The sequence below is a fragment of the Lingula anatina genome, chromosome 3 (genome assembly GCF_051362555.1).
Source record: "Lingula anatina isolate TDL-2025a chromosome 3, LinAna3.0, whole genome shotgun sequence".
Classification (NCBI taxonomy): Eukaryota; Metazoa; Brachiopoda; class Lingulata; order Lingulida; family Lingulidae; genus Lingula; species Lingula anatina.
This window is the reverse complement of record NC_141769.1, coordinates 23,895,131-23,923,128: the sequence shown is the minus strand read 5'-3', so window position 1 is coordinate 23,923,128 and position 27,998 is coordinate 23,895,131. Positions and strand designations below refer to the sequence as shown.

The 27,998-nt window shown below is 35.7% G+C and overlaps 1 protein-coding gene across 5 annotated transcripts in view; it reads right to left on the bottom strand.

Annotated features, from left to right (window-relative positions):
- Positions 1 to 27,996, bottom strand: part of LOC106157976 (formin-binding protein 1-like) — a 37,218-nt gene extending 9,222 nt beyond the window's left edge. For 3 of the 5 annotated variants that reach the window (XM_013533792.2, XM_013533791.2, XM_013533793.2), the window contains exons 1-6: positions 25,126 to 25,297; positions 8,694 to 8,809; positions 4,196 to 4,249; positions 2,289 to 2,436; positions 1,925 to 1,987; positions 43 to 147 (exon numbers count right to left, since the gene is read on the bottom strand). In XM_013533792.2, the coding sequence (XP_013389246.2) occupies positions 43 to 147; positions 1,925 to 1,987; positions 2,289 to 2,436; positions 4,196 to 4,249; positions 8,694 to 8,809; positions 25,126 to 25,224 (585 nt within the window). In that variant the 5' untranslated portion in view covers positions 25,225 to 25,297. Of the gene's footprint in view, positions 1 to 42; positions 148 to 1,924; positions 1,988 to 2,288; positions 2,437 to 4,195; positions 4,250 to 8,693; positions 8,810 to 15,752; positions 15,807 to 25,125; positions 25,298 to 27,816 lie in introns of those variants that run through there. The other 2 variants (XM_087008849.1, XM_013533794.2) reach the window with 2 other exon arrangements.
- Between the last annotated feature and the right edge of the window lie 2 nt (positions 27,997 to 27,998).

The window sequence follows — 27,998 nt, the reverse complement described above, 5'->3', positions numbered from 1 at the left end:
ACAATACATCTATCAAAAACCACACCCAGGTTTGAATATTACTTTTTCTACTTCTGCTCTAGACAAGTTTATATCTGCATCAGCTCTTTTGTAATTGTCCACAGCCTTTTCCATTTCTTTAAAAGCCTTCTCATACTTTCCTTTGCACTGTAAAACAAGAAAAAAAAACTAGGATATAATTATGCACAAAATATTAAATATATTACATCTTTAAAATACCTTCTAAATTGGCAAAATGTTGAATTTCTAAAGACTGAAAAAAATGCTTTACATGCGAGGTGCTTTCATCACATGGCTGACAGGGCTCACTTTAGAGACAAAAAATTCATTATGCAGAACTTAAAATTATTCAAACCACAGATTTCTATAAAACTATAATCAAGTGCTTGTCTTTTTCCATTCTCGTTGATATCTGTACGAGTTCAATGTAATGTTCAACTGAATGGTACCGTTGTGTTGGCAGTAATCCTCATGGTGTCAAATTGAACTGAACCAAATGAATAAGTATAAAGAATTTCTAGTTCAAAAGGTCAAAGGTGACTTACTGAAACAACAACATTATTTTGACCAAATGATAAAGACAACATACTCTGGATAAAGAAGAAGAAGTAAGAAACTTACATATTCTCAAACAAATACAAGTCATTCCTTTTTTTATCTGACAGAATTACAGTAATTTGCACTGGAACAAGGAAAGAAAAAAAATGTTCCTTTCTTTCTATCAAATACAAGTCAAGTTTTTACTGCAAAGTATTACAGCATTACAATTCCTGGCAAATATTGATTTATGGGTCTTCTCAGTGTAAACGAAGACAGTAAACACTATTACCACAAACTAAACATATCAAGCCCAGACAGCATAGATCATTATCACCCAATCAAGGGGGCTCCACTTTTCAAAGAACATTCAAGGAAATCTTGTTAAATGTATTGAATGATACTGTCCCTCATGTATATCATTCTACCACTGGAAGCTGGCAGTCTTTGTAAGATTATTTTAGCAATATCTACAAAGCTTATACTGATAGTGAGAGATAAAAATAGCAATCTGCTAGAGACTTAAGTTTAAAATTTGCGAAGGAAATTACGAATCCAAAGTACTGTTGAAAAAGTTATTCAATTTATATTAACTAAGTAAATATGTACAACATATTCATATTTTACAGAATCTATGAGGAGCCACTTAGCAATATGTATGTATATATTTTAACTGGGGTCATAAATGATAAATTCATTTACCACAATTATCCTAGCTTAAACATCAAATGCCCTTTGCCTTTTAATATTATGCCTTAAGCAAATCCTTTTATTATTAGCATATGCAAAATTGAATGGGATTCCCTCCAGCATCAATCTATCCTTAGAAAAATAAAAAAAATAACTTTTCATCTCTGCTTTTCCCACTGTTTCCCATACTATTGCAGCTGTAGTCTGCCTGTGAACATGATATTTGCATTTTTGATTTAATGCAAGTACAACAACTAAAAGCTCTAAATTCTATCATGCCCTAAACAATTTCTCTCAATTCAGGTCCCAAGTACAAATAACAGTGAGTCACCATTGTTCTGAGACACCTGTTCCTGAGCTAATAGGAAAGGAAAAAAAGAGTTAGATATAGAAAAAAGTACCCAGGGGGAAAAAGGTTAAGAAAAAAAGGCAAAGAATGTGCTGAAAAAGAGAAAAAATCAGCAGCCTCAACCTCTATTAGCAGAGTGCCTCAGATACATGCTTATAAATCACCATTTGCCAATGGATTGGGCTACTGTATACCTTAGCAATTACGGTAAAGAAAGTTTTGAAATTCTCAGGAAAATTATTCTTTAACTAGATTAAGATCTAGCACTAACTGGACGACATCAAGTGGTGATTTAATTTTCTAGTATTCAAGTGCTCATTTCATTTTCTAGTATTCTGTCTTTCTTACCTTGTCCAGCTGCTGTATACTTAAATTAAGTTGCTGCTGTAGTTTCTGGGCTTCTTGTAAATGCTGCAATACAACCAAACTAGCGTTTTAATTCCACATATGGGCAATAAATACTTCCAAATATTATGCACTTTTCTTAATATACTTTCAGTGTTTTGGTACTGGGTTCAAAACCTCTGTGAACCATGAAAAATCAACCGTGTGTGTGTGTGTGTGTGTGTGTGTGTGTGTGTGTGTATGTATGTGTGTGTGCATCAGCATGCATGTGTGCACACATGCATAAACAAACAAATAGATGTAGTGACTAATGTAGGGATGCACACTGCTCTGTTGCCATACTCACAGATTAGAATTAGAACCTCACCTTTTTCCTCTCCTGTTTAACTTCATGTGCTAAAGAGAGGACCTCTTTGATGACACTGCTGGCCATGTTCTCTGAGATCAGCTCATGTTGACCGGCAATATCATGAACCTCTTTCAGCATGGCAAGGAAGCCCTGCACCACAGAAAACCTGAAAATACGCCGATATTTTTTCTTCTTTTTTTATTTTAATATTGATTTTTTTCTTCATTTATGAGCTAAATTGTGCACATCACTAGAAAATTTATCAATTTACGTTTTGAAATCAGATTGAAGTTGACTACACTACAGTGAAAAGAGAATACTAGTAGATGTTTTGATGTGTTTAGATACAAATTGTACCTTTCACCTCTACAGTGATGTATTTGCTTACAATTGATTCTTCTGTGACATAATTTGAAAAAGGATGTCTGTTACATTTCATTCTTCTTTACATTTTAAGTGACATGACTAAAACATTCATACATGTTAATGAAAATTGCTGAATTTCACAGACATACATGATACTGATAATAAAGCTGTACATAGATTCCAACCAAGAGCCTATGGTTGAAATTTTTAAATAATGTATTAGGGCAAGGGTTTTCATTAAAGGAAATGTGGGTAATGAAATGCATGTGATAGTAAGTCCTTTGCACTGTGGAGGTATAAATATATACAAATCACCCTTTGATACTACTATATCACTTTTATATGACAGGCCACAGGCATTACTAGTAAGGGAATAAAGGGTTGGTATGTGCATTTCGTACGTGTGATGTGTTGAATGCACAATGATGGTTCATAGAGGAGCAAATTGCTCTCTCTCTCTCTCTCTCTCTCTCTCTCAATGTGTGTTTTCTCATTTTGTCTCCACATGAAAATTATATATTACATGCAATGCAACTGCTCCCCTCCATTATCTTAGCAAAACTCTTCTACTGTGTATACAATAAGTGCTTCTCTGTCTGTCTATCCATCTGTGTATATGTGATATAACGTGAGGAGTATGTGCTCATCTGTCTATCTACCTGTACCTGTAAATTGGTCTTCTCAACCCACACCCCCACCTTCATTCTGCTTATTATTCTAACATCAGCAGATGCCAAAGCTGGTCTGACAAGGTACCCCAAATACTTTTGTTGTTAATTTATTGTATTAAACTCTGTGTTAAATTATTTTGGGATAAAGGAAGTTAGGTCTGTTAATAATCTTATTTTGCCATCACCTGAACATGGCTATTATGTTCAGTAACAATGACAAACAGTTGTCATGTGATGATGGAAGGAGAAGATAACAGGGTCAACTATGTCCTAGGGAAAACTCTAGAGGCCATTCCACAGGAAAGTTACAATAAGTTCTTGGGGTAGGTTTAGACTGCTAAAAAAATAGCTGGCTAGGCAAAATGGCTTGTATTATGACAAAGGTCTAAAATCTTTAAAGAATGATTGGTCTGCAATAAATGTGTTTAATATACGATTATGTACACAGTCACCACTGCATCGATAGTAAAAACTTTTAACAAGACAATCGCAATTTGTGCAATGAGGTCAGCAGCCTTTAGGTTGCTAAGTTTCAAGCCCCAAAACTGATTTAAAGATGCATTAAAATGGTGTCAAAGTAATCTCTAATGTTGTTGAGATACTACTTAAATTATATTTAAAACAACATCTCTTAAATATTCATTGGCAAAAGATGTACACATAACAGACAAAAACTTGATTTCAGCTGTTATTTTTCTGCCTTTCATGCATTAATCAATGGCCCGGGTTTTTGGTTATGGTGATGGAACTGATATAGATTGTGTTTATTTAGATTGTCTGATGATGCAAAAGTAATATTTCTGTTTTTATCATTTACTAACCTCACTGAAATTAATCTTTATTTCATACTTTTTGTGAAACATAAACCTTGTTTGACTCCATACTTACGCCGACTCTTCATCTTCTTTTTTATTGGCGGGCTGATATTTCTTGACCAATTTTCTGTAAAACAGATAAATATGTTTTGTTAGTAACAAATTGGGTTTGACTTGTACAATAAAAAGCCTTTTTGCACACCTTCAGAGAACTTCAGTAGAACTTTAGTATTGGAAACAATCCCATTATTCCTAAGACATTATACAACATCATACATGAGCAAGCGTTAGATGATTTCTATTATTTCAGTTTAGTTTTTTCAACTGCTGTCTTCAGCTGATTAGTTGTTTAGTTAGAAGTTGTGACTTGTGGTCTGTGTGCGACTCATTTGACATACCTAGGAATAAAAGAGTCCCCATGTGTGCTTATGCACAAAAACCAAGTACTAGTATTCTTTTCTCTCTTTCTCTTCATTTCTCAAATGTTATCACAAAATCCTGGTGCCTAGATTTATGTCTGACGCTCATGTGCAATGTCAAATATGTATGATCACCCATGGAAACCCATCTCTCACAATATAATATTGTCTGGTATTTATTTTCTGAACATTATCTTCATGGCATTACTATAATTTGACAGCATCGAGATTAATTTGCCATGCAACGAGTCTATACTTTGTACTAGACAGGGCAAACAATATCACGGAAAGAGGAGCATGTATTAAGTAACTAATGCCTTCAGAGGAATTGAATTAGTAGTGAATCCCAATTAGCAAGCAAACAAAACATTATGTAGTCATATAGATTTTGGTGGACTGCAAACAGCTTATACCCATTCCTCAGTGGGCTAAGAGCCTAATTACATATTTCTGAAGGAGAGGCTGTCGCTTAATTATCCCCCTCATCCATATTTGCAGCCTGATCACCTTTCTATGAGAAGTGCAATACTATCAATTAATAAGGGCACCCAAAGAAATATGTCGTCTCGGAAGATAAAGAGGAGTCTTGGTTCATTATTAAAGAAATTCATTTGTCATGTGACACTTAACTTACACTAAAAAACATCACATGTAACAAATCACTTTCCCTCCACATTTGCACACACGCACATATACCTGAACACACACAATCACACATGGCCTTTTCCTTGCACATAAAAGTTCCGTGGTTCTGGTCCAACGAAAGTCTTTTAAGCAAAGTCCTTATTCTGTGGATAATTGGATAATTAATCCACTTAATGCTTAATTCAAATAATTAATTACCTCATTCACCAGCTGCTGTGAGAACATAAACGTGACAGCTCAAAAATAACAAACAAGATCTTGCTGCATGATGTATCCTTACTCACAAGACAATAGACTTAATTTGTCTCAATCAAACATCCTAAATGATTTTTTTTTTAATATGGAAACATGAATACCTTGTAACACTATTTCTTGTACCCATATTATGCTTTTGTATACAAATTACATGTGTGAATGCCAATGAATCAAAATAATATACTGTATTTTGCTCTAAATTTCATTTGGGGTGCAAATAGGAAAGTTATAGCGATATTATGACATTACTTAATTAATCAATTATAAAGATCAAATTCTTTCTGGTAGTGGTTAGCTTTTTCAAGATAAAAATACAAAAATAAAAATGAGCTTTCCACAATCTTCACAGATCCAACTTCTTACATACATGCCTCTGCCACTGTGGAAAAGGACGATCATAAAAACAACTACGGTGCTTTCTCAATTCAACAGGAAGCCACAAAAATATAAAATTCCACAGATATAGAAGTCATGCCCTGGTTGCCATGCCACTATCAGAACTGTGGGGAAGTTTCACAAAGGATATCTGCCTGAATACTGGTCTAAAAATTTTAGACCAAAATTAAAAACTAGACAGCAAAGCCGTCAAAAATACAGACACCAAAAAGGAAGAAACATCAACAAAATAAAAGCAAAAAATTCATTATTACCATTAAAGTAATTAAACCATGCCGTTTCAAAAAGAAAGCTGTCTCTTTATCAAACAAAGCCACTAAGAACATTTTAAGTATAACAATAATGCTGCAGTTGGCAAACGTCAAGAGTCAGAGAGCGATGGCAACGGCATGGATGGACAGACCGATCAGAATATACAATACATATTAAAAAAATTCAGATAAAGCTTAACCCATGATAAGGGAACTTAAACACAGTAAATATTGATGAAGCATCGGCCAAGTCTTTCTTGCTACAATGCTGGTGCAAAAGTTTTAATTTATTGGACCACTACAGGTGCATCTTGGACTAAAGAAGACTATAATTTTTGTCTAAAAGTTTTAAAAGCCCTTATATTCTATCTGAAGATATTTGTAATACAGCCTCGGTGACAGGGTTTAACTGTACACATAAGTTCCACCTGGCTGACTCCAAGTCATTTTAATGGCAGGTGAAAATTATACACAGACCCAGGTGAAAGAGTGGTGCATATGCCTTCACTGGCTTAAACTGCACAGAGCACACAAACCTAAATTCTGATCCAGCAAAGTATTTCACAATGCAGGATGCTCAAATTTTGAGCCAAGACAGCTATAATTGGTTACATAAAGTTTGAACAGATCCTTTCATTTTCTTCAGCCCAAGTATATTATAAGTATCCATGGCGACAAGCATCAACAAAAATATTTTAAAATCTATATGTTTATTTGACAGACATCTTTGCTGTTAAGACTTCAAAGGCAACTATTCTCCAGGGCGGAAAGCCCTTTCATGTTATGATAAACCCTTACAATAGTAGAGATGACTCAATACATGACCTTGTATGAACCTATGCTTTTTTTTTTAACATCTACTAAAATCTTCCTAAAGACATAATTCAGATTTTCAGACAGAAATAACTTGAAAGATATGCTGGTATAATACACACACACACACACACGGAAAAAAAAAATCGAAAGATGGCGATCCACAAATCTGATGTAATTTCAGGCATAACAGAATAAAAGAATTTTGTTTCAATGTTGACGTTAAACACAACAGGCATGAAAATAAAAGGTGTTTTTGCAGCAAAGCCATTTCTCGAAGTAGAAGCCCTATTGTGTATTATATGAAATTACAGTACTTCTTTGTATGTTCTACCCTAGCATAGCCATAATAATCAATGCCGTAATAACTGAATTATGTTATGAAACCAAGGAAACAAGGTAGTGCCTTGTATAATGACACAAATGAATGTAACAGCTTTGTACTGACTGGCAGTTGTGATCAGTCTGGAGGTCAGTCGCAAGTGGTCATTTGACCAAATCACCACCGACAACATTTTTTTTGTTCTAGTTGGTTTCGACCCCATTTATGCACTTCTTGTGTGAGGCCACAGAAAACTTTTAGGAAGCACACCTTAGTATATATATATATATGTTGTACCTATCACTTGATATGAGACAACTACAATATGCCTTTAAAAATTCAATTTTTAAAGGCATATTGTAGTTGTCTCATATCAAGTAGTTGTCTCAATTATTGATTGCTTGACCACTTGCTGAGGGCCACCTTTAATTTTCTCTATCAAAGTACTGCTGATGTTGAAAAATAAAAAGTGCAGATAGTGGGTGATTGAGGATCGCCACTCATGAAGGACCCTTGAATCCCGGTCAGACAGGTGCTTGGTCAGCCCCAGCGTCCAGCCAGGTGCTAGGTTTGACTGTCTGTAACCTAAGTTACAGGTTCCTGGCAGGTACACGACAGGAGTTTCCGAATTACTGATAGCAGACCAGATATAAACAAGTGGGGCTCAGTGTGATCTGGGCAAATTACCAATTCCAATAGTATATTCAGTGGAGTCAAAAAGTATGTTAACTTTCTTCTATCAACCACTGTATGCAAGCCAGTGTTGAATGAAGAAGGCTAAAATTTTTCAGTTTTCAGATTTTGACAAGGTGTGAAGCATGTGTAGGAAGGTCAAATTTTGGACTGGCTCATGTGATTTGCAAATAAAGAAAGAAAACCACTTCACTTCAGTCATTAACTTTAGCCAGCTTTTTCAGGTTTTGGATAAAAATTTATACAAACAAAATCGTGCAAATTTCAATATTTTTTCCATAAAAAAAGCTCACACAATAATGAAAATATCCTTATTTAATCTAGTGACTATCTGCAAGAGGCAATGAAGCCAATAGATGAATGGTTGCATTACCAATTTGTAAAAAACAAAAACACTGAAAAAATCAAACATCTCTAGACAAAGTAACACAACCATTTAAATTTTTTTTTTCGCATTTGTCCGAAAACTTCTACGCCAGCGGGAGACTTGCACTAGGTAACTAGTACTGTCGTGTTTGCATGCTATAACTCAGCTTAGGAAACAGGGTCTTGTTTGTGTCTTCTGACCATTAGATCTAATGCACATTATGTAATACAGGTAAAAACAACACTGAGCAATTATTCCTGGCCCCTGTTTATCAACCTATTCTGACTAGAGAATAATGTAGCATTCAACGAACTGATTATGTGTATCCAAACAACTTTGAGGAAATTCATGTGCATTCACTCGCGACTGAAAACCTTATTTTCATACATCGTTAGTGGATGTTCACTTACTTGAGTTCTCCTGCATATTTGACTTCTATCTGGCATCTTTCTTTGACAAACTGCCCAAATCTCTCACAGAAATCTATGCCCTTCTGTGTATGAGACGCTACGTTATCATACTGGTCCTGAAAATATACAAGAAAAAAATTCAATAAAAGAGCTTCATACAGTAATCTTCATTTTTTCACGCATTAATAAAAATGGCATCTGAGTGTTTCTAAGGGGATTTCATTGCCCTAATCCCTGCCCGGAGTTTAATGATTTTTTCAAAGACAGCCAGGATTTTTTTAAAAACTCTATATGTCTACTCAATCAATACTTGGGGCCATTTGAAGTACTAAGAGTGCATTCAGAACCAATGATCCACGCAATAACTGATCCACCCACTAAATATGGCCGACCACACTAAAAATCAAGCCATCCTAGTTTCCTGATGGTCTCCCCACCTCCACACAGGCCATTAAATGGATTAAATCTTGGGTCTGAGTTTTAATTGCTAGACCCTTGTATCGATGGTGCTTGTGGAGGTGGGGAGACCATCAGGGAATTAGCCTCATTGCTTTTAAGTGGATTAGCCATTTTGTACGCGAATCTGTTAGTCTGCAGATCAGCTTGTTCTGGATGGGCTCTAAGGGTGTATTCCCAGAGATTTAGATCGACCTAACTCCCTGGGGGTTCACGCTAAATTGCAGTCAGCCGAGCGCGCACCATTGTTAATTACCCCCTTACAGCTTTTAGTAGGCTGGACAGATGCTTAAGCTGGCCAAGCTGACAGTAATCTAGTGAGACTCCCCACAGGGATAGATCGATCTAAAATCTATGTAAATGGGGTCTAAGAGTGTAGATCATGATGGGAGACTGTCAAACAAACTATGCCCCCCCCCTCATCTCCCCTCACTGTTGAAGATAAATTTACAAATAATTATATCGACAAGTCTTTTATCAATCCTCAACACCCACATTTCAAACAATGCTCTAACAATATCCTTGTTCATGGCCTTTTTTATATCCAACTTCCCCTTGTAGATAAAAAACACATACGCTTACAATCAGATCCCTTTTATTCCTTCCACTAACATTATCACTACAGCCATATGCTGATATTTACAGTTTGCATTCTCCACAGTATACCTTCTTAACCTGTGCCGGGTGGCATAGTTTTCCTACATTAACCTGCAAAGAGTGGGGCCATGTTTCTACACTGCTCTCCTACAGGTAAAACACAGATCCTGCAAGTGAAGACAGCTGGAAAAGCCTCTAATTCCCTATCATCTAGCCACAGATTTACTGAGAATAATTGACTTCATTCACAGAACAACTGCCTACGAGGAGCCATCTTAGTACAACATGGATAACTTTATAATAAATTCTAAATAGTTACTTGCTTTACTTAATTTTAAGTTACAGAGTAAATTGCCTGGTTATTCTGTGAGGTGAACACCCTTGCTCACCTGACAAAACACATTAAGGTAAATCCATGCAATCTTTCATAGCCAGGCAACTTCCTACTGTTTCCTTATAAGTTCTTCATTTGTGTTGACAAATTGAAGTAAACGCTACCTGGTTTGAATGTCGGGAGGGGGTGGGGGGGTGGGGTACAAAATCAATCGAAACAAAATTAAGTGAAATCAAGATTGCTTCTGAAACCTAAAAATTTGATCTGATACTTCCGGATGGTATTCTGGTTTACAGTCTAAAAGTAAATCTGTGAGTCACCAAATAATAACTTTAAAAAATATTCAAAATAAAAGAACATATTGAAAAGTGATTAATTTGAAACACTTACATCCTTCTTAAAAATCTAAAATTAGGGTTGTTATTCACAATTTTTTGAGTAATAACCGTAATTCTAGATTTCCAGAGAGGAGTCAGAGGATATAAACTCTCCAGTTCATGTATACATCTGCACTTATCATAACTCAAGCTCTTTACATAGCAGTGTGGTTTAGTGTAACAGATGATACAGTATAGTTTCAGAGAATTAATTATGTTTTTGGGGTTTTTTACTCACTTTCAAAAGCTTTTTTTTAGGTTACTCTCTCTCTCATCCTCTCAAAGTGTAATGATACAGTTTTATACCTTAAGTATATAATTTATACCATTCAGTGTGAAATTGAGTTCTATAAATGAAAAAATATGAACCTATGTGCAGTATTTTATTGAACCACAGTCCATTTTAAGGAATCCTGTCTCCAACACAGATATAGGGGCAAGTAAATGCACATACCCCTAAAATATTACAGGCCAGCCTGGTATCTTATTTGGTGTAGGCCCAGTGTCAATGTCTAATAGACCACCCCGAGAATTTCAAGGTGCCTACAAAACCTGAACCACATACTTTGTTAAGCATCCAATAATTTCATTCCAGATCAATTAATTAGATGACAAATTAATTGATTCACCTGGCTTCTGGATGCCAGATATCAACACCACCCCAGACAAAATTATTCACGCCTTCCTCTAAATCTGACTTTAATCCAATGACTCAAAGCCTCCAGGTGCACCAAATATGACAGCACAGATCCACTGGGGAATATCGTTATCAGACAAAAAAACTTTTGTTGATCCACATGTTTCTCATGGGAATAATTTCCTCTGGTTTCAAGGGCAATTAATGCAACTTTTTTGGCTTCTGGTATGTAGTAGATAGAACCCATTCGAAAAATACCATTTTTATTGATTTTGCTTTTAAAGAAATGCTTGTATTTCAAAAGAATACCATCTTCTGACTGAACAGTCATTGACATTTTACATTTGCCATATATCTCTCAATTCTACATATCAGTATTTACTACTAGTAAATTGGTAAACACATACATTCGAAGCATGCTGAAACTTAAATATTCATTACCGTACATAACAAGCTGTAATCATTATAAATGTATGAATGTGCAAATGTTTGTTCTTAGTAGAGTGAAAAACTAGCAAATCTGATAATGTAACAGGGACCAATAAATCATTATTATTATTATTAGTGGTACTGTTATCTCTACAGTTGGTGACAAGTGAAGTCACTGATAAAAAACCGTGTCTATTGACGTAGAAAAAGCCCACACAAACTCGGGATGAAATGAGAAGGGCGCAGGACTATATTTTTGGCTCTCTGTGTGATAGATGTGACTAGAAAACAGATACTGCATAATTAGTGTACTATTTAAAAAATATCAATCTTTACACTTGTTAGTACAACTTCCTTGCAATAGTATACCTGTACTTTATGTAGGTAAAACAAGTGACAGACTGAAGAGGAAATTGCCAAAGATAAAAAATACCATCAATTCAACAATATGGCAGTTTTTATCAATTAATTACAGAAACGCCCATATCTTCTACTCTAAAACAATATATCTTCTGCTGTTTACAATGCTGGATCACACTGATCTCCTTGAATATAGACCAAGTCTTGATTTCTAATGATTTGGCGAGTCCTGTCTCTCTCTCTCTCTTTTTTTTTTTTTTTTTTTTTTGTAAATATGTGAAAACTAGGAATACACCAAAAATGTAATATGTGTTCAATAGCTACATACTAGTATCTTGGTTTTTCCCCATGTTGTTTTAGGTGTGGTTCCAATTTTAAAACAGTTCCACTGCCGGGTAGGTCTAATTCTTTATCATTCATTTAGTTCACATCCCTTGAGCACATTCTATGCAACTATCATTAAAAGAAAATGGCATGTTAAAATCCAAGGAGAATCATTTTCAAAGTGTGTCATTGCATGTGTTTTCATCCGTAACTACCAGTAACCACTACTAAAAGACTATGGGCCATGTTTCAGTGTCACTGGCAGTGCAGGTCAGCTTCTTCATTTCTACTTCTTACAAATACACCTGATTATAGCAAGAAGCATGCACATATGGAGATTTGAAAATGAAAAAGCTGGCACATATGGGCACATAAATTTAGGACATAGACATCAGATCTAGATCATGATGCATATATAATTTACACTCTCACACACAAACAAACACATGCAGTTATGGGTTTCCTAATATAACTCGATGCTCAGAGTCTGTATTTTTGATAAAATTAAACATGCAATGGCCATTTCAGGCCATTAATTCAGGGGTTGAAGTCAGTAATTCGCGGTTCCGAAACACAAACAGAAATTTCCTTCATACGACTTGAATTAAGCCTATACCTTTGCATTGGCTCCAGGTGTATATTATATACTTCACCTGTATCCATCATACTAAACAATGAGAGATCAAAGGACAACCACATGAATATTTTGATACCAAAGACCTTTGGCAATTTGATAATTACATGCTGGGCCTGAGCCATACTCTGTCACCTAAGGAGAAATGTTCGTGCCAACCAATCTATTAAAACTATGGGGCTGAGTGAGACACTGTCTATTCTTGCACGGCAAAAAAAAAAAAAAAAACCTGTGAAAGATAATTTACTTATCCTTAGAGGTTGACAATGTCTTATAAATCATTACTATTTTGCAGCTATTTAGCAAAATGCAAAAAATGAACTCAATGCCCAAAAAGATACAATTATAACTATTAAATAAGAGAGGGGGAACATGCCAGTCAAAGAAAGTACTCATACTAATTAATTTTCTGTCTTGAAGATTATCAATTAGTCAAGAGGTAAGGAGTGGTAACATAGAATGTTATGACTGATATAATGAAAGTAAACAGACGACAGACTGAAAACATCATATGCATAGGTAATATAATCAAAATGGAGAGGATCAGAGATTCTTCAAACCACTGGTGTTTCCCCGTCTCATACCTTTACAAAATACAACTACAGTATCATTAAGTTCTAAATGACAAACATGTCACCTTGACCACCATGTCTTCCTGCACATTTCGAAAGGAAATATTGACATCGTAGTAAATTTCTTTTGAGAGGACTTATCCTAATTGGGAAAAATAAGTAGCATTACAAGATATATATATATATGTAGACAGAAAATATGACTTTAGGACATTTTCATATGTGCATGGTATACCAAGTTCTACTTGCTGAGTTCCTAGAGTTTCATGTCAATATGACCTTATAACAACAGTCTGTGTTTGTCTGTGAAGCTAAAAAACGATGGACCTAACCCTGGGTAGTAATGTTTGTACAGTATTCATTACAGCACATTATGTGCAACAGTTCTAATTAGAAGCATGGGAAATCATGCCATTACCTCTTCCTTACCATTTATCTTCAGGCCACTATATGTTAGCAAGGAACTTACACCATCGAAAACACATCTCTGGGGTAGCGCTAGCAATTTTTTTCGCTTAGCCAAATCATCACTTTTTTGTCAATTTGTTGTGAAATGGTTTTAATTTGACTAAAATTCATCAAATCAAGTCATTTTTGTTTAGCCAATTTAAGTCAGTTTTAGCATTTGGCTAAATTGGCGAGTGCTAGTGCTACCCCAGCATCTAGTTTCCAAGTTTCTGGAAATTGCCCTATGTTATAATGGATGCTGATAATGTAGCAGTCCATTTCCCAAACACTCAACTCGAAACTCAGGGTTACAAGGTTTTAATTAATAATAATGTTGTTGCACTCTTTCTCTTAATTATTATTTTTTTCGAGAAGGGAGAGAGTTTAATGACAAACACTTAACAAGCATGAAGTCATACCACTTTCAAATGAGGAAGTCTAGGAGACGTGTCAATTAAGTAAGGGAACTAATCTGAAAACATCTGCCAAGTAGGCTATATAGGATCAAATTGCAATGGCACTAGTAAAAAGGCCCTACAACTAGTTCAATGATAGCAGGATGGACTGCATGGACATAGACGTGTTATCAGGTACAAAAGTCAAAAGATATCAATACAACAATGGCAGAAGGATAAAGATCGAATTAGGACAAACTATTAGTGCTGTTTCACTGACTTATCTATTAGTGTAAGTGCTTCTAAGCAAGAGCATGATGCTCATCATATATATGAAATCAATTAATGATGAAAAGATATGAAAACATTCACAAATAGTCACGTAAATATATACAGTACACAAAGATGTGCACAGGCAACTGCACAGGCAACTGCACATATGCAATACAAAGCACCAAACTTCTCATTGAGAAATCCGTGGTTTTGAAATGATTCCATGACAATAACACTTGTTTCCTTTTCAACCTCTTAAAGCAAGTACACAACTTCCTCAGTCCGACAAGGAGACACATATTAAAATAAATAAATAAATAAATAAATAAATAAATAAATAAGTGGTATAAAATAGCACAGAACATGTTATATGAATAAATAAATAATTAAGAACAAGTAACTTTTTTCCACCACTGTGATAAACTCACATTAACCCCAAAGTGTATAGCCACACCCTTAGAAAACACCCTGCGCAGATTAAATATGACTTACATCTATACTATATATATATGGATGTTTACATATGTATATAGAAGATATAATCTGGTCTATGTGCAAGGAGGCATTAAATCATCTATGCCCTGTCACGCACCCCTCTTCCTACTCCCCTTCATAAACATCGTACATAGAATGGGATGCTTGCATTAACTCATGACTTGAAATATGAATAATAATCTTGCTGCGCTACACCAAACTTAACTCCCTGCTTTAATTATCCATTTCAAAAGCACATGTTAAAGCTCAATGCTCTTTGCAAGCTTGCTTTCTGAAGCTTGCTTTAGACCCTCCCTCAAAGGACATTGATCATGTGACTGACTCGTCAATGTTTAGTTTCTTAAAAATTTTTAATCTACTTTTTATGATCAATACACAAGAGACATTCAATGAAAATCCTATTTCACCATCTTTGCAGCTATTTCTTCTTATCTTCATAGATATAGGAAAAATCATTTGCTTTAACCGTCATGGTCAACTTAATGATCTACAGATACTAAATATCCAAAGTGTTACTGCCTTTTACAAACAGCATCGAAGTGCATTTAACATTCATATAGTTGTAATGAACATCAACCAAATACTGTGGCACTTTTAAATAAGGAACACCAACCACACAACCAAACACTGTGTCGGCCAAACATGGTCATCATGTAATCCAAGCCAGTAAATCACTGTCCACAATGTCTACCAAGCTGGGCAGTGTCAGGCACAAGGCTACAAATCTACCTGATGGATGACGTCCACAATACTGTTGGAGACTGTCATGTGCTGGTCAGGTGTTGACTGACCATTTCATGTGGGTATTCAGGTGGACGTGAAGGGATGAGATGGAAAATAAAATTGACTTTTTTTTAAATCGATTAATCCATCCTTATCTTAGGCATGGGTAAATGTTGTAAAAAGTGAAAATGAAAATCAATTTATTTAAACTTCTGTTTATCTAATCATGAATCTGTCTGTTTCTTGTACACATGCATCATCTATCATCCACTTCTTTGGCATCCCTGAAATGTAGAGCAATGTACAAAAAGAGTGGGCACGTTTTGAACTGTTACTGTTACTACTGAATGCTGTACTAATATCTACATCATGGTGAAGAAAATGCCTTTACATAGGGGCCTTTGGGAAATTTTAGATGTGAAATGACTGTCTTATCTTATGCATTCCAAAACCATTTATAACTCACAAACATGAAAACTATTTCAGTCAGGTCACCCTCTGAGATAATTGCTACAGTTTTAGCTAAAACATTTATAACAACAACATGGCAATGTGCACCACAGTGATTCTCTGGTGTTAGTGAAGAACAGCATACCTGAGGCAATCTTCAAATAACTGTATTTTCGTTGTAGCATATGTCATTAATGGCTAGTACTAAGAAAAATTGTATCCTTTATTAGGTTGTTATAAAACTATTCAACCTTGTTTATCAAAGTTTCCAACATGGAGGAATCCAGAAAATGAGATCCCATTCCCATAAATCAACAGGCATTCCTCCATAATTACACACTTCAAAAAATAAAGACTAGAGGATGGGATAAGACACAAGAGGTTATGGCAACAGGGCAACAAGCTGGAGAGAGAGAGAGAGAGAGAGAGAGAGAGAGAGAGAAAAGAGAGAGAGAGATTGGCACCCCCCCCCCCATCCCCCCTCTCTCTCCCAATGTGTTTGGGAATTTCTCTGCACAATGTTCAAGTAAAGAAGGGAGTTTGATTCCTAAAGTATTTAATATTATTGATTCGATAGAATCAGAGCAAGTCATCAGCCTGCCCCTAATCTTAAATACGATTCCTATCTCAAGACCAAGTACACTTTTTGGCTTCTCTAAGTTTAGCAAGGTTCTGGGCATCCTTTCATCTGGGGACGCCTACAATAGAAATCGATACTTTAAAACCACCACACAGGGATAACTACAGGAATAAATCACCGTTGACACAATTCTAAGTACATGTAACTTATGACTCACTCACTTCCACAAGAAAGAAAAAATAAAAATATTGAATTTATGTCGTCTATTAAGTGTAAGCACTTCACATCCAGTAATGACAACAGTATTACAGTTGAGCACCCACAAAGGGAGATTTGTAAATATAGTAAATTGCTGGAATATTCAAGAGGTGAGGGATGTGTCCTTGTCATAACAGGGTGACATTTCAATTAGGCATGAATCACTGCCCTCAGTATTGTTGACATATTTATAATTAAAACACATAATAAGTATAATATTTTTCTTTCTTTTCTAGAATATTTCAAATTATCTTGCCAAGCAACTGATCCTACAAAGAGGTTGAATTAAAGGCTGACAACTTGTGACTTAATTTCCCCCTATTACTATTGCACAACTTTAAATGGAGAATATACAAGGTTTTCTTTTTTTATTTACTACCTGTCCGCCTTGGGGATTATCTAAAATAACTTCACAAGGCGCATCATATCCTATTTTCAAGGAAATGGATCTACTATCCCATAAAAACAAGAGAAATGGATATAATTGTAACTGTTTACAAAGGGGAAAACATGAGGGCAGAAAAAAAGTATTATGTTTGGCATTTTGGAGTTTGGAATCAAATGAAGTAACTACTGGCAAGTTACAAAAACTGCTCAAGACCTGAGTTAAAACATATCTGTTTTTTTGTACTAAAATCCTGTGTAAGATTCCCTTCACATCAATTATCTTGTGAGATGAGCCATTAATTTGCTGTACTAGTACCATACATACTTTCTGATGCAAATTAAATGTTTCACAAAAATTCCTTCTTGGAAATAGATATATGGTCACTCAAAATTGAATGAAATCCTTTAACCTAAATCCTCTGAACAAAATTTCCTTTTTGTGTGAAGATGCATGTACTTTCATGAGATAAAATTACGAAAATGTAATTTTTATACCCAGTCTTTAAAGTAAGTATACTAAGCAAAACTCTCATATAAAATAACCCAAATCTCAACCCATCCCTCCTCTTCCAACAATATGATAAAGGAACTCTACCACAGGTGTGTCATAATTAATAACAAAGCTAAACCTTATATTCTGGAACAGTACAGACACCTATATTCACACAAAAGCAAGGTGGAGTTTTTATTCGGAACATTTGTAAAACATGAACTCTTTAGACCTCATTCTTCAAACATTGTAATTATGGAGGTTTATTTGGATAGCTAATGAAGCTACCAGGTCAATCATATTTCTGATCAACACAAAACTAATGAACCATCACAAAGACCCTCTGATGAGTCATTTTGTGGTGAGTTCAATACAAAATTGCACAAATAACACAGGAAGCCACTCTGGTCGACTTTAATCTTAGAAGAGAAATCCGTTAAATGAATGCTGGAAAGAGTAGCCTTATAATACAGTGTTATTAATACTAGTATTGTACTGATATAAGATTGCTTCTTTAGATTTCACTGATGTATTGACTTCACTGTTTGATTGCCAGGATAAGAGACAGAGCCAGGCACAATTTGTATGTGTCAGGTACATGCTTTATCTTCCCTCTCATAATCCACACTCCGCCTTCTCTCCTTTCCCAACACCAATACTAGAACTTGTCTTGCAAACTAGATTGTAAAACATTCACACAACTCACCACTGAAAACCCAAATTCATTTCCATTCTTATAATTTGCTTTCAATAAGTTAAACAAAAAGAAAAGAAAAACTTTTTTGTCCAATCAATAATGTATTGCACGGTGAAAAAAGCTGCATGCAGTACTCCAATTTTACAAAATGGTTGGCGGTGAGTCAATGACATAATTTCGATTCTTGTCATTAGCTGTCAGAACGGCAGGCAACAGCAAATGAAAGTTGCAAGGAAATTATGTCAGCTAGAAAAATGTACAAGGAAACGCCATTAATAAATTAATTTTGTAACAAAAAGATCTATACAATCTATCTGTACTCAAGTTCTCATTAAACCTCATAATTATTGATGTTCACTTTGTCTGATGTTTGGTTTTTTTTGTAGACTTGGTGTCTATGTACGTATGTTCATGGCAGTCTGGCAATGCCTACTTACACTGACCAAGTTTTCCAGTGCTATCCACTAACATAGAAACGAGAGTTTTATTAGTTATGAGATGAAATACTTCTAATATGTAATGAATTTGTAAGACATACAGTTGTTATTAGACATAATGCAGAAATTTCAGAAGGAAGGTACCATTCAATGGATATACTAGTAGCTAAAGCAGAAAGTCCAATCACAGGTTAGCCCAAAAGACCTATAGCCTAGCAGAAGGCCTATTCAAGGGTTAGCCCAAAAGGCATATATAGCCTAGCAGAAGGCCTATTCAAGGATTAGCCCAAAAGGCATATAGCCTAGCAGAGGACCGATGCAAAGGTTAGCCCATAAGGCATGTAGCCAAGCAGCAAGCCCATTCACATTTTATTTCCTTACACATTAAGTTTTAGCAGAAGCCACAATTTCATCCAGCTTACATGCCCCTCCCAAAATGGACCACCCTGTACACATAAAGCTAGCAGCCTTAGATCAACATATATATCCCTGCTTTTTTAATGCTACACTGGCATAGCCTGGTAATTATTCCTGTTTTATATGCAGCAACTCTGCTGTGTCAGGCAATGGGTCTGTCACTCGGATCATAATTTTAATTGATTAAACTGTGCAAACATGTATTTCATTTGATTGCCTAGATGACGAGCTCAGAGTAAGACTGTGACTCACACAGGCACATGTTGAGAGGGGACTCCAGACCAAGACCTAGATCAATACTGCTGAGATAATGCTATCTTCATTCTCTGTACTATACGCTACGTGGCCAGCCAGCAGGGAAATTTGGCATAGGTCACTTAGTTGTCCTGGCTACCACCAATATGTGAAGATATGGTCCATTTTATCTGTGGTGGAGGTCAAAGTTGTGGTGGTATAAATTATATGTAGTACTTAAAACCAAAGTAGAATGGTTCAATTAGACAGCTATGTTGTGTATTTCATCTATTATCTATTCTTTTGATAGATATGGATATATATGTGTGTGTGTGTGTATGTCATATATAATAAGTAATGTATCATAAGAACAAAGATAGTGTATGTTCACTTGGAATTGATTCTACGTTTTGATATACTGATAAGTGAAATAAATGCCAAATATTGTATTCAATAAGCACATGGCAGTTTTATTATTATTATTATTATTATTATGAACCATCTACTGAATTACTATTTCCTTAGCCAAATCATAAGATAGTTGAGAAAAGAATTAAGTAAAATATTATTGTTTTGACCCAATTTATCCCTAGCATAGCTCAAACAAACTCTGCACACCATTCCTGCTTCTCCTGTATCAAATGTTGCAGACCATTAACTGAATACAATAACACATACCAGGATGGTTAAAGTTTATCAATAAGCAAATTAACATATCTTAGATACTGTTGTAAAGAACACGGAGGAATGCGTCGATACACATTCTTAGGTGACAAATGACGAGAAGAGATAAAGATCTGATTTGTGTGACAGGCTCATTGTCATACTGCTGATGGCTGTGTGACAATAAAATGATGTCACTGTCAGTTCTGGGTTGCTTACAGCGAGCACTGTTTCACCACATTTGTGTTGCATTATAATGTACTTTTTAGTATGCTGACTTTGGAAGTCCAATACATTTTTAATCCATTTGTGATTGAAATATATTTATGCATATTAAATAGTGTACCAGGTTGTTTAAAGACTAATATTTCAAGGCAGATAAAATTATCAAACAGGAAAAGCTTACTCCAGCTTCACACTCACTGACATTGTCAACTACCAGAATGAAAATTAATTTCTACTGTCAGCAGTGGTTTGCATACTAATAACACCATCAACCTTGCAACACCACACTGGCATTTTTATTTCTATAAAGTTTCTTATACACTGTCTCCACAATAAGAATGAAATAAATTCTTAGCATGTGAAATTAAAAACTTGTGACAATCTGACTGCTGACCATTACAGAAATGTGTCGTGGCCAAACTTATCCTAATTTTGACTAGCTTGAGTGGTTACCATTAGTGATGTGCAGGAAACATTAGACTGTGGCACCTAACCCAACAGAAGACAAGACAACGTCTGTACTACACTAACACTTAAAATATTTTCATTGCAATTAGAAAACAAAAGAAACCTGTCACTGTTAATCACCCTGACTTGAACAATCACATGACAATGAGATATATATTACCAAAGCTTGCACACACCAGTATGACTTTGTTTGTAAAGAACATTAAATTATTTTTATTTTAATTACATCAGTCGTGTAAATATGTACTGCCAGGTTATATATCCCTATCAACATAAACTATTAACCCTATTAACAACCCTATTAAATTTAACTACTAGTATATGTTAAAAAAACTTAGTAAAATAAATAATTCATTGATAAATGGCTGAACCTTGTGTAGCTTTGCATGCTATTTTTATTATTGTTGTCTAAAACCTCCCAACTATATCCTCGTATGGTCTGTGAATACTAGTAAAATGCCTCAGGATGGCAAACAAATGTATATAACCTATAGTCTGCCTAAATCTCAAGTTTTGTGCTAAACACCTCCACAATGCTACAGCCTAAAAAGCACATTATAAAGCAACAATAAACAAAAAAAAAAAAAACTTAAAAAGTTGTGATGGCTGACTGCAGTTCACTGACATCTTTCTTCCACCTGTGTTGACATCAGGTTCAACCTCACTTCCACATGTTTAAAAAAACTGACATCATTCTCACACCTGCACCAGATAACAGGGAATCAAGCATATATACATTGAACTAGTGTAAATGCAAAGAGGCAGCAGCCCTAACCAACAGCCAATACCTAGGTCCTTACTACACATATCTAGGTCACTGAACTGATACTCCCTTCCTCTCCCACACCCACAGTAGACAGGAACTGACCTTAAAATCAAAGGATAAATAGTTTAACATAAAAAATACAGGAAAAAAGGCAAGACTTTATGTATCTGCACCTGTATTCTACAGCTCATTGCAAGGCCTTGAGTAAAAAAAAAGGTGTACTTCAATCATAAAGCAAAGGAACTTGAGGGGGAAATGGGTGCACTTGGATCTTGAGTACTTTCCAGAAGCCAAAAAATCCTAATCTGCCCTCCAGAGGTAATTTATCTATGGGGGAATTTAAAACATTTGAGTTCATATTACATAAATATTTACTAGTAACTGCAACAAGATGTTCTTGAAGACTAGTAAAAACCTTTCAAGGTATTTTACAGCCAGTTCCAGCTGGTATTATATGAAAATCGTTTAAGACTGCATTTATATATTTTTTCTTTTTTTTTTTTTTTTTACGGGGGGAGGGGGGTAATTATTTACTCAATTAATTTTGCATCAGAGTTATCTATCTTGCTGATTTGGAGCTCCTGCAATTCCAGACCTACCCAACTACCAGACTCGGTACCTAAGGATCCTGAATTAACCGGTATATCAGATGTGTGTCAGATCGCATTTCGGAGTATCATACCCCATAACAAATTTTGTAGCACGACTGCGGGCTCATCCACGCTCGGCTGAACAACCTTAAACTGTACTCTTACTTTAGAGTACTCTATTTTATGGTCTCTGTGGGGATATATGGGGACTTTACGACATTCGGTTTGAATGTTTTAACCACTTCTGATAGGGCTTTTTTGCATTGTATTAGATTAATGTGGCAGTCTAAGGTTCATCTAGGTGGCTTTCAAAATTATGCACCCTGTTTTAAAATCATATAGTGATTTAACGACAATCGTTTACTATCCAATCAAGGTGACAGCCGAGCATGTCAGGGCTCATCCTGTCGGTGTTCTGGCTGATACTCCGAAATGCGATCTGACACACACCTTGAAAACGGGTAGTGTGGTCCGATATACCGGTTAATTCAGGATCCTTAGGTGCCGAGTCTGGTAGTTGGGTAGGCCTGAATTCTTACTGTACTAGAATAGGTGATATTGCTTCATGTACCTTAAAGTTCTTACTGAACGTCACCCCTGAGTCTTATCAGGGCCATGATACCTGGCAATGGGCTACACTCCCTCTATACTAGTACAGTTTAGTGTCAGGAAGTGACAGCATCATTATCTTATCATGTGAACGACCTGGGCATGTATGGGGCATGTACTCTGCAACAAACATGGAACTTTACTTTCGTGGTGTTCAGTACTAGTACTTCTCAATGCATTTGTTAATTAAAAGAAGCGCCTCACAAGGGGATCCAAGGTTTTAACAGAGGAAGTGGGAGGGGGTAACCCCACCTGCCATTTTGTACATCCCACTTGCCCCTTCTATGAATGGCTAAGGACTTACCATGGAATGGCATAATTTGATAACTTGCTTTTTCGGATAATACAGAAGAATAGATTTGCCATATTTCTATGGATAAAAGGGGTTTTGGAGTACTTACAGTCTATCAGGATTTGTTTATATAAAATTAAACAGACATTGGCATTCTAGAAGATTTCAAGGTAATGTCAGGTTTTCCTCAACTGCACCAGATTATGATATTAGGACCTTCATAGGGCTTTAGTTTTCAGCTTTACTTTAGGATACAGTAACATGGCCTTACCAGGAAAAACTAATCAAAACTCAATGACACAACAGCCAAAATTGCGTCACTCTTTCAGTGACTGTCATCTGAAACCAACAAACAAATGGACAAAATAGTATCCTGATTAGTGGTTTTCTGCAGCACTTATTAAATACCAAACTGTCTGTAAAATGATCACCCGAGTAATGGCCTATGACCAGTTACCTACTGAAACTGTTAAAAATACCAATATTACTTCATCTTACTTCTTCCTGACATAACAGTCAGTCAATAAATTCAATTGACACCTGCTAAATAACTGATTGCGCAGGCTTTACAGCAAATGGATTGACGCAACCGATTAATGAGAGCATGACCCCATAAGGTCATGTACATGCAGATCAATACTAAAAGGATAAGTTCCAAAAAAAAAAGGGAGTTTTTAATACATAAGCAAAGCTGTCTACAAGGACAATTTGAAACTGTACTGGATGCATTTTTTTTATGACTTGTAATCAATGCGAGCAATTTCTTTGTGATGTAAATTATAAAAGGCATACTAGTATGAATGTTAAAAACATCTGTACCAATTCATAGCTATTTTCTAACCTGACCTATCTAATAATGATACCTGCGTATCAATATCAGATCTGTATGGACCATATATATAAATGCACAACAGCCAATATCAGTGTGTTTCATTTTGTAAGAGTGCTATCCAAGACCAACTGACTCAATATTCTTTCAACATAAAAAAATTAACTTATCCTAGTTTCACTGCATCAACTGCACACAAGGTGACTTGAAATTGTATAATATTCAGTCCAAGATCACACCTTTAATATTTCCTCTTTAAACAAACTTGTAGCACATCACCTTTACCAGATACTTTCAGAATATTATTTGTTTTATTGATTGGATCCCTTGTTTGCATTGTGACTATTATATTTGTCTACATTCCCGTCTTTCTATAGAAAACAGATCCCATGATCTCCGAGTGAAATATTAAATGACAGTAACATAAACACATGTAAGAAATATACGTGATTGAAACTCCTGGCCAGCTTGAAATAGGAAGAGCAATTTACTTATACAGGCATCAATACTGAGGATCACATTTAATCAGACAATATAATGGCTATAAATGCACATCTTGATGAATAGTTTCAAATCCCAAAAACTGGTATTCAGAACTTGTTTTCCACATAACAAAGGGTTGATTCAGTATTCTTGACTGATATCCATATATTAAACTATCTATTGTTGAAACACCAGAAGAGGAGAAAAGAGTCACCAAGCATTCACTCTCTAAAATATACTATAATTATTCACTTCATGCAAAGCTTGGAAATTTGTTCCTTTGACTTTCCAAATTACATGTTACATCTGGAAAAAACTAACCCAAATTCACAACAATTAAATCCCACTAACAATCTCAACAATGGATGATCGAGGACAAAGGTATCTGACCCCACATACAAATGTAGTATCTATGTACAGGTGGGAAATATATGACCCAAAACACCATCTCCAATTAAACAAACAACAAGAAACACAGGAACTTCCCTCCATCCGCTTCCTCACCTTCATATGTCGCGAAAGACTGGATGGCTTCATGGCGACAAAGATGACGTCACTCCTGCCAGGGATCATGTAGAGTACAGTGGAAGTGCCGATTTCCATCTCAAACCATGTGATTGACCTATTACTATGTGGCCATCCCACTCACAGGGCCAGCCAGTGAATAATACCAGACAGGACCAGGCTAAAGAACACAGCAGGAGAAGTCCTAGTCAGACAGCCGAGATGTAGCAAGCAGACCTTTTCTCATGTCAACTGACGCAGTGTAACTGACAGATGCACTGTAAATTCTAATTTTTCTACACAGAATTATGAGGGTCAGATATATGCAGTATACAGAAAAACCCTCTTAACTATCCAACTTCTGTATAAAAAGTTTTGTTATGTGTAGTCCAGACCAATATCTTTTGAAGTATTCAATATAATGTTGACTTCAATGGTAAACAGCTGTATGTACCACTCCTTATTGCCTTTTATTCGTCAAAGAAATACTGATGTCCATTTTTTGAAGTTTGTCAGCAAAGACTGTGCTGTTATAATAACTCCATGTTTTTTTGTGCAGGATACTTTCTCCTAGTATTGCCAATCCTTATTAGTCAACACAATATATATTTCAGGTGCATACTGTGAAAAGTCAATACAACATACAGTAGAATACTGGAGTAAAAATTGCAGAAAACAAGCACTAGACAGAGGACATCATTTGATTCACTGCTTTCCCTCCAATCTTCGACAAAAGAAACCACCCAAGACCCGTTTTCAACAGCCAGCTACATAGCAAATACAATTATATTTTTCTGATGGCCCACTTGATAATATGCCAGCTGCCAAATTATAGGGAGGAAGACATTCTTTTAAGGCATTAGGGCATGAAATCACCATCTTTCCACCCTTCTACCAGGGACTCAGGTAGTCAGATAATAATATGATAACTAAGACAAGAAACTAGCAATTTACAGCTAAATACAAGGGGGCTGTGGAGGCACTCTCATAGAAATAATTTCTGTAGGTTTCACAAAATTATCTCATTGTCTGATGTTGTCATTGTCTAATGTTGATTCAGGGTCTGGATTCAGTGCTTCTATGAGTTGAAATTCAGAGCTTGACAATAAATTATGGTATTCAAATCTGAGTATAATATCATGTCAGATCAAATATATTAGTTGCATGATACAGTGATGACTTTGGTCATTCTCATGGGCAAAAATTACCAATCTTTCAGATTATCAATCATTCAGATTCATAACAATTATCCTTTTATATAGCATTTGTGGTGCTTTTACTACATAGAACAAAACTTCAGGATAACCTGCTTTTCAATTTTGTTGCTTTCATTTAATAGCAACATTTCAATTTTAAGAATTTGACCTAAAAAACACAGCATCTGTAAAATTCACAATTTCCCTATTGAAAAGATCCAGTCATTACGACAGACACGTTTCAGGTTTTAAAATTCATAGATTTAAACCAAGCTTATAATATCTGTAGTCCTTAAAATGGTTTTGCTGTGACAATGCGTTGCAAACATGACTTTCTCCAGAGACAGGCCTACCTAACAACCAGACTGGGCACCAAATAATTCTGAATTCACCAGTAGATCAGACAACACTACCCGTTTTCAAGGTGTGTGTCAGTACGCGCTTCGAAGTATCAGACACGACACAGCTCTTGCCTAGTATGCGATGTGATAGTGATGATTCTCAGCGGGGTTAGAAAGAAGTGCATCTCATCTCAAAATTTGTCCCGGGGTATGATGCTGTGAAATGCGTACTGATGCACACCTTGAAAATGGATATTGTGGTCCCATAAACCGACGAATTTGGGATCATTTGGTGCCGAATCTGGTAGTTGGGTAGGCCTGAGAGAGCCACCTCACTGTCATTTGGACAGCCACTGGTCTCAAAAGTTGGCTTATATTTTCAAAGACAGCTGGGCAGCTAACTAGCACAATTATGAAATTGCGGGAGAGTGACAGTATTTTTGTTTTTGGACTTACTGTAAATCGGTGACCAAAATTACAGGCCTACATTTTTAACGTTGGGGAAACCCATCGAAAGGTTACAATTTTGTTCAGGTATATCTGTCTGATACAGAACACCAATCACATGTTCTTATAAGCCCAATATCATCACACTGCATTTTTTATAGTTGGGAGAAATAAATTTCTTCAGACAGACAGAATTTTTAAAAATGGATACACTCATCAGCAATTACATTAGGCTCACAAATCAATATTCCAGTTCATTTTTTGTCTCATGTAAACATTTTATATGCACATAATTATAAAAGCATTCATAATCCAGTGTGCATCAGTATATTTATAGATTTATCTATCAAACTTTCAAACGTGTACAATGCACGCTATACATAACACTAAGGCAGTTTGGTTTATGAATTATAAGTCACATTGCCTCTCGCTTTCAATTTTTTTACTTATAGAAGTGAACAGATCATTAAACCGTAACCACCAATAAAAGAAAAAATTCCGTTTTTGATACTAACTTGTGCAACAGACAAATAAATATAAAAATTTTGGTCACTGAATCACACCATTTCAATGTGGGTATGACCCACAGGGGTGGCAATGCTGTGTCACATTCGGACTTTCGCAATTTTGAAATAATTTATCTTCGCAAATTACTATTTTTCTTAAATGCAGAGGCCTATAAAATATTGAAAATATATATTACTTACCCACAACTCTGTTCCCCAACTCATGACTTCATCAGTATGTTATAAATCCAACAAATATAAATTATTATCACTTCCAACAGCAGTTCAAGTTCTCCTGTACATTCAATATGGATTTGGAACTGTCACGCAGGCGCAAAGGGGCAAGGACAACCGGAAATGTCCTCTCCTTCTTCCGCATTGAC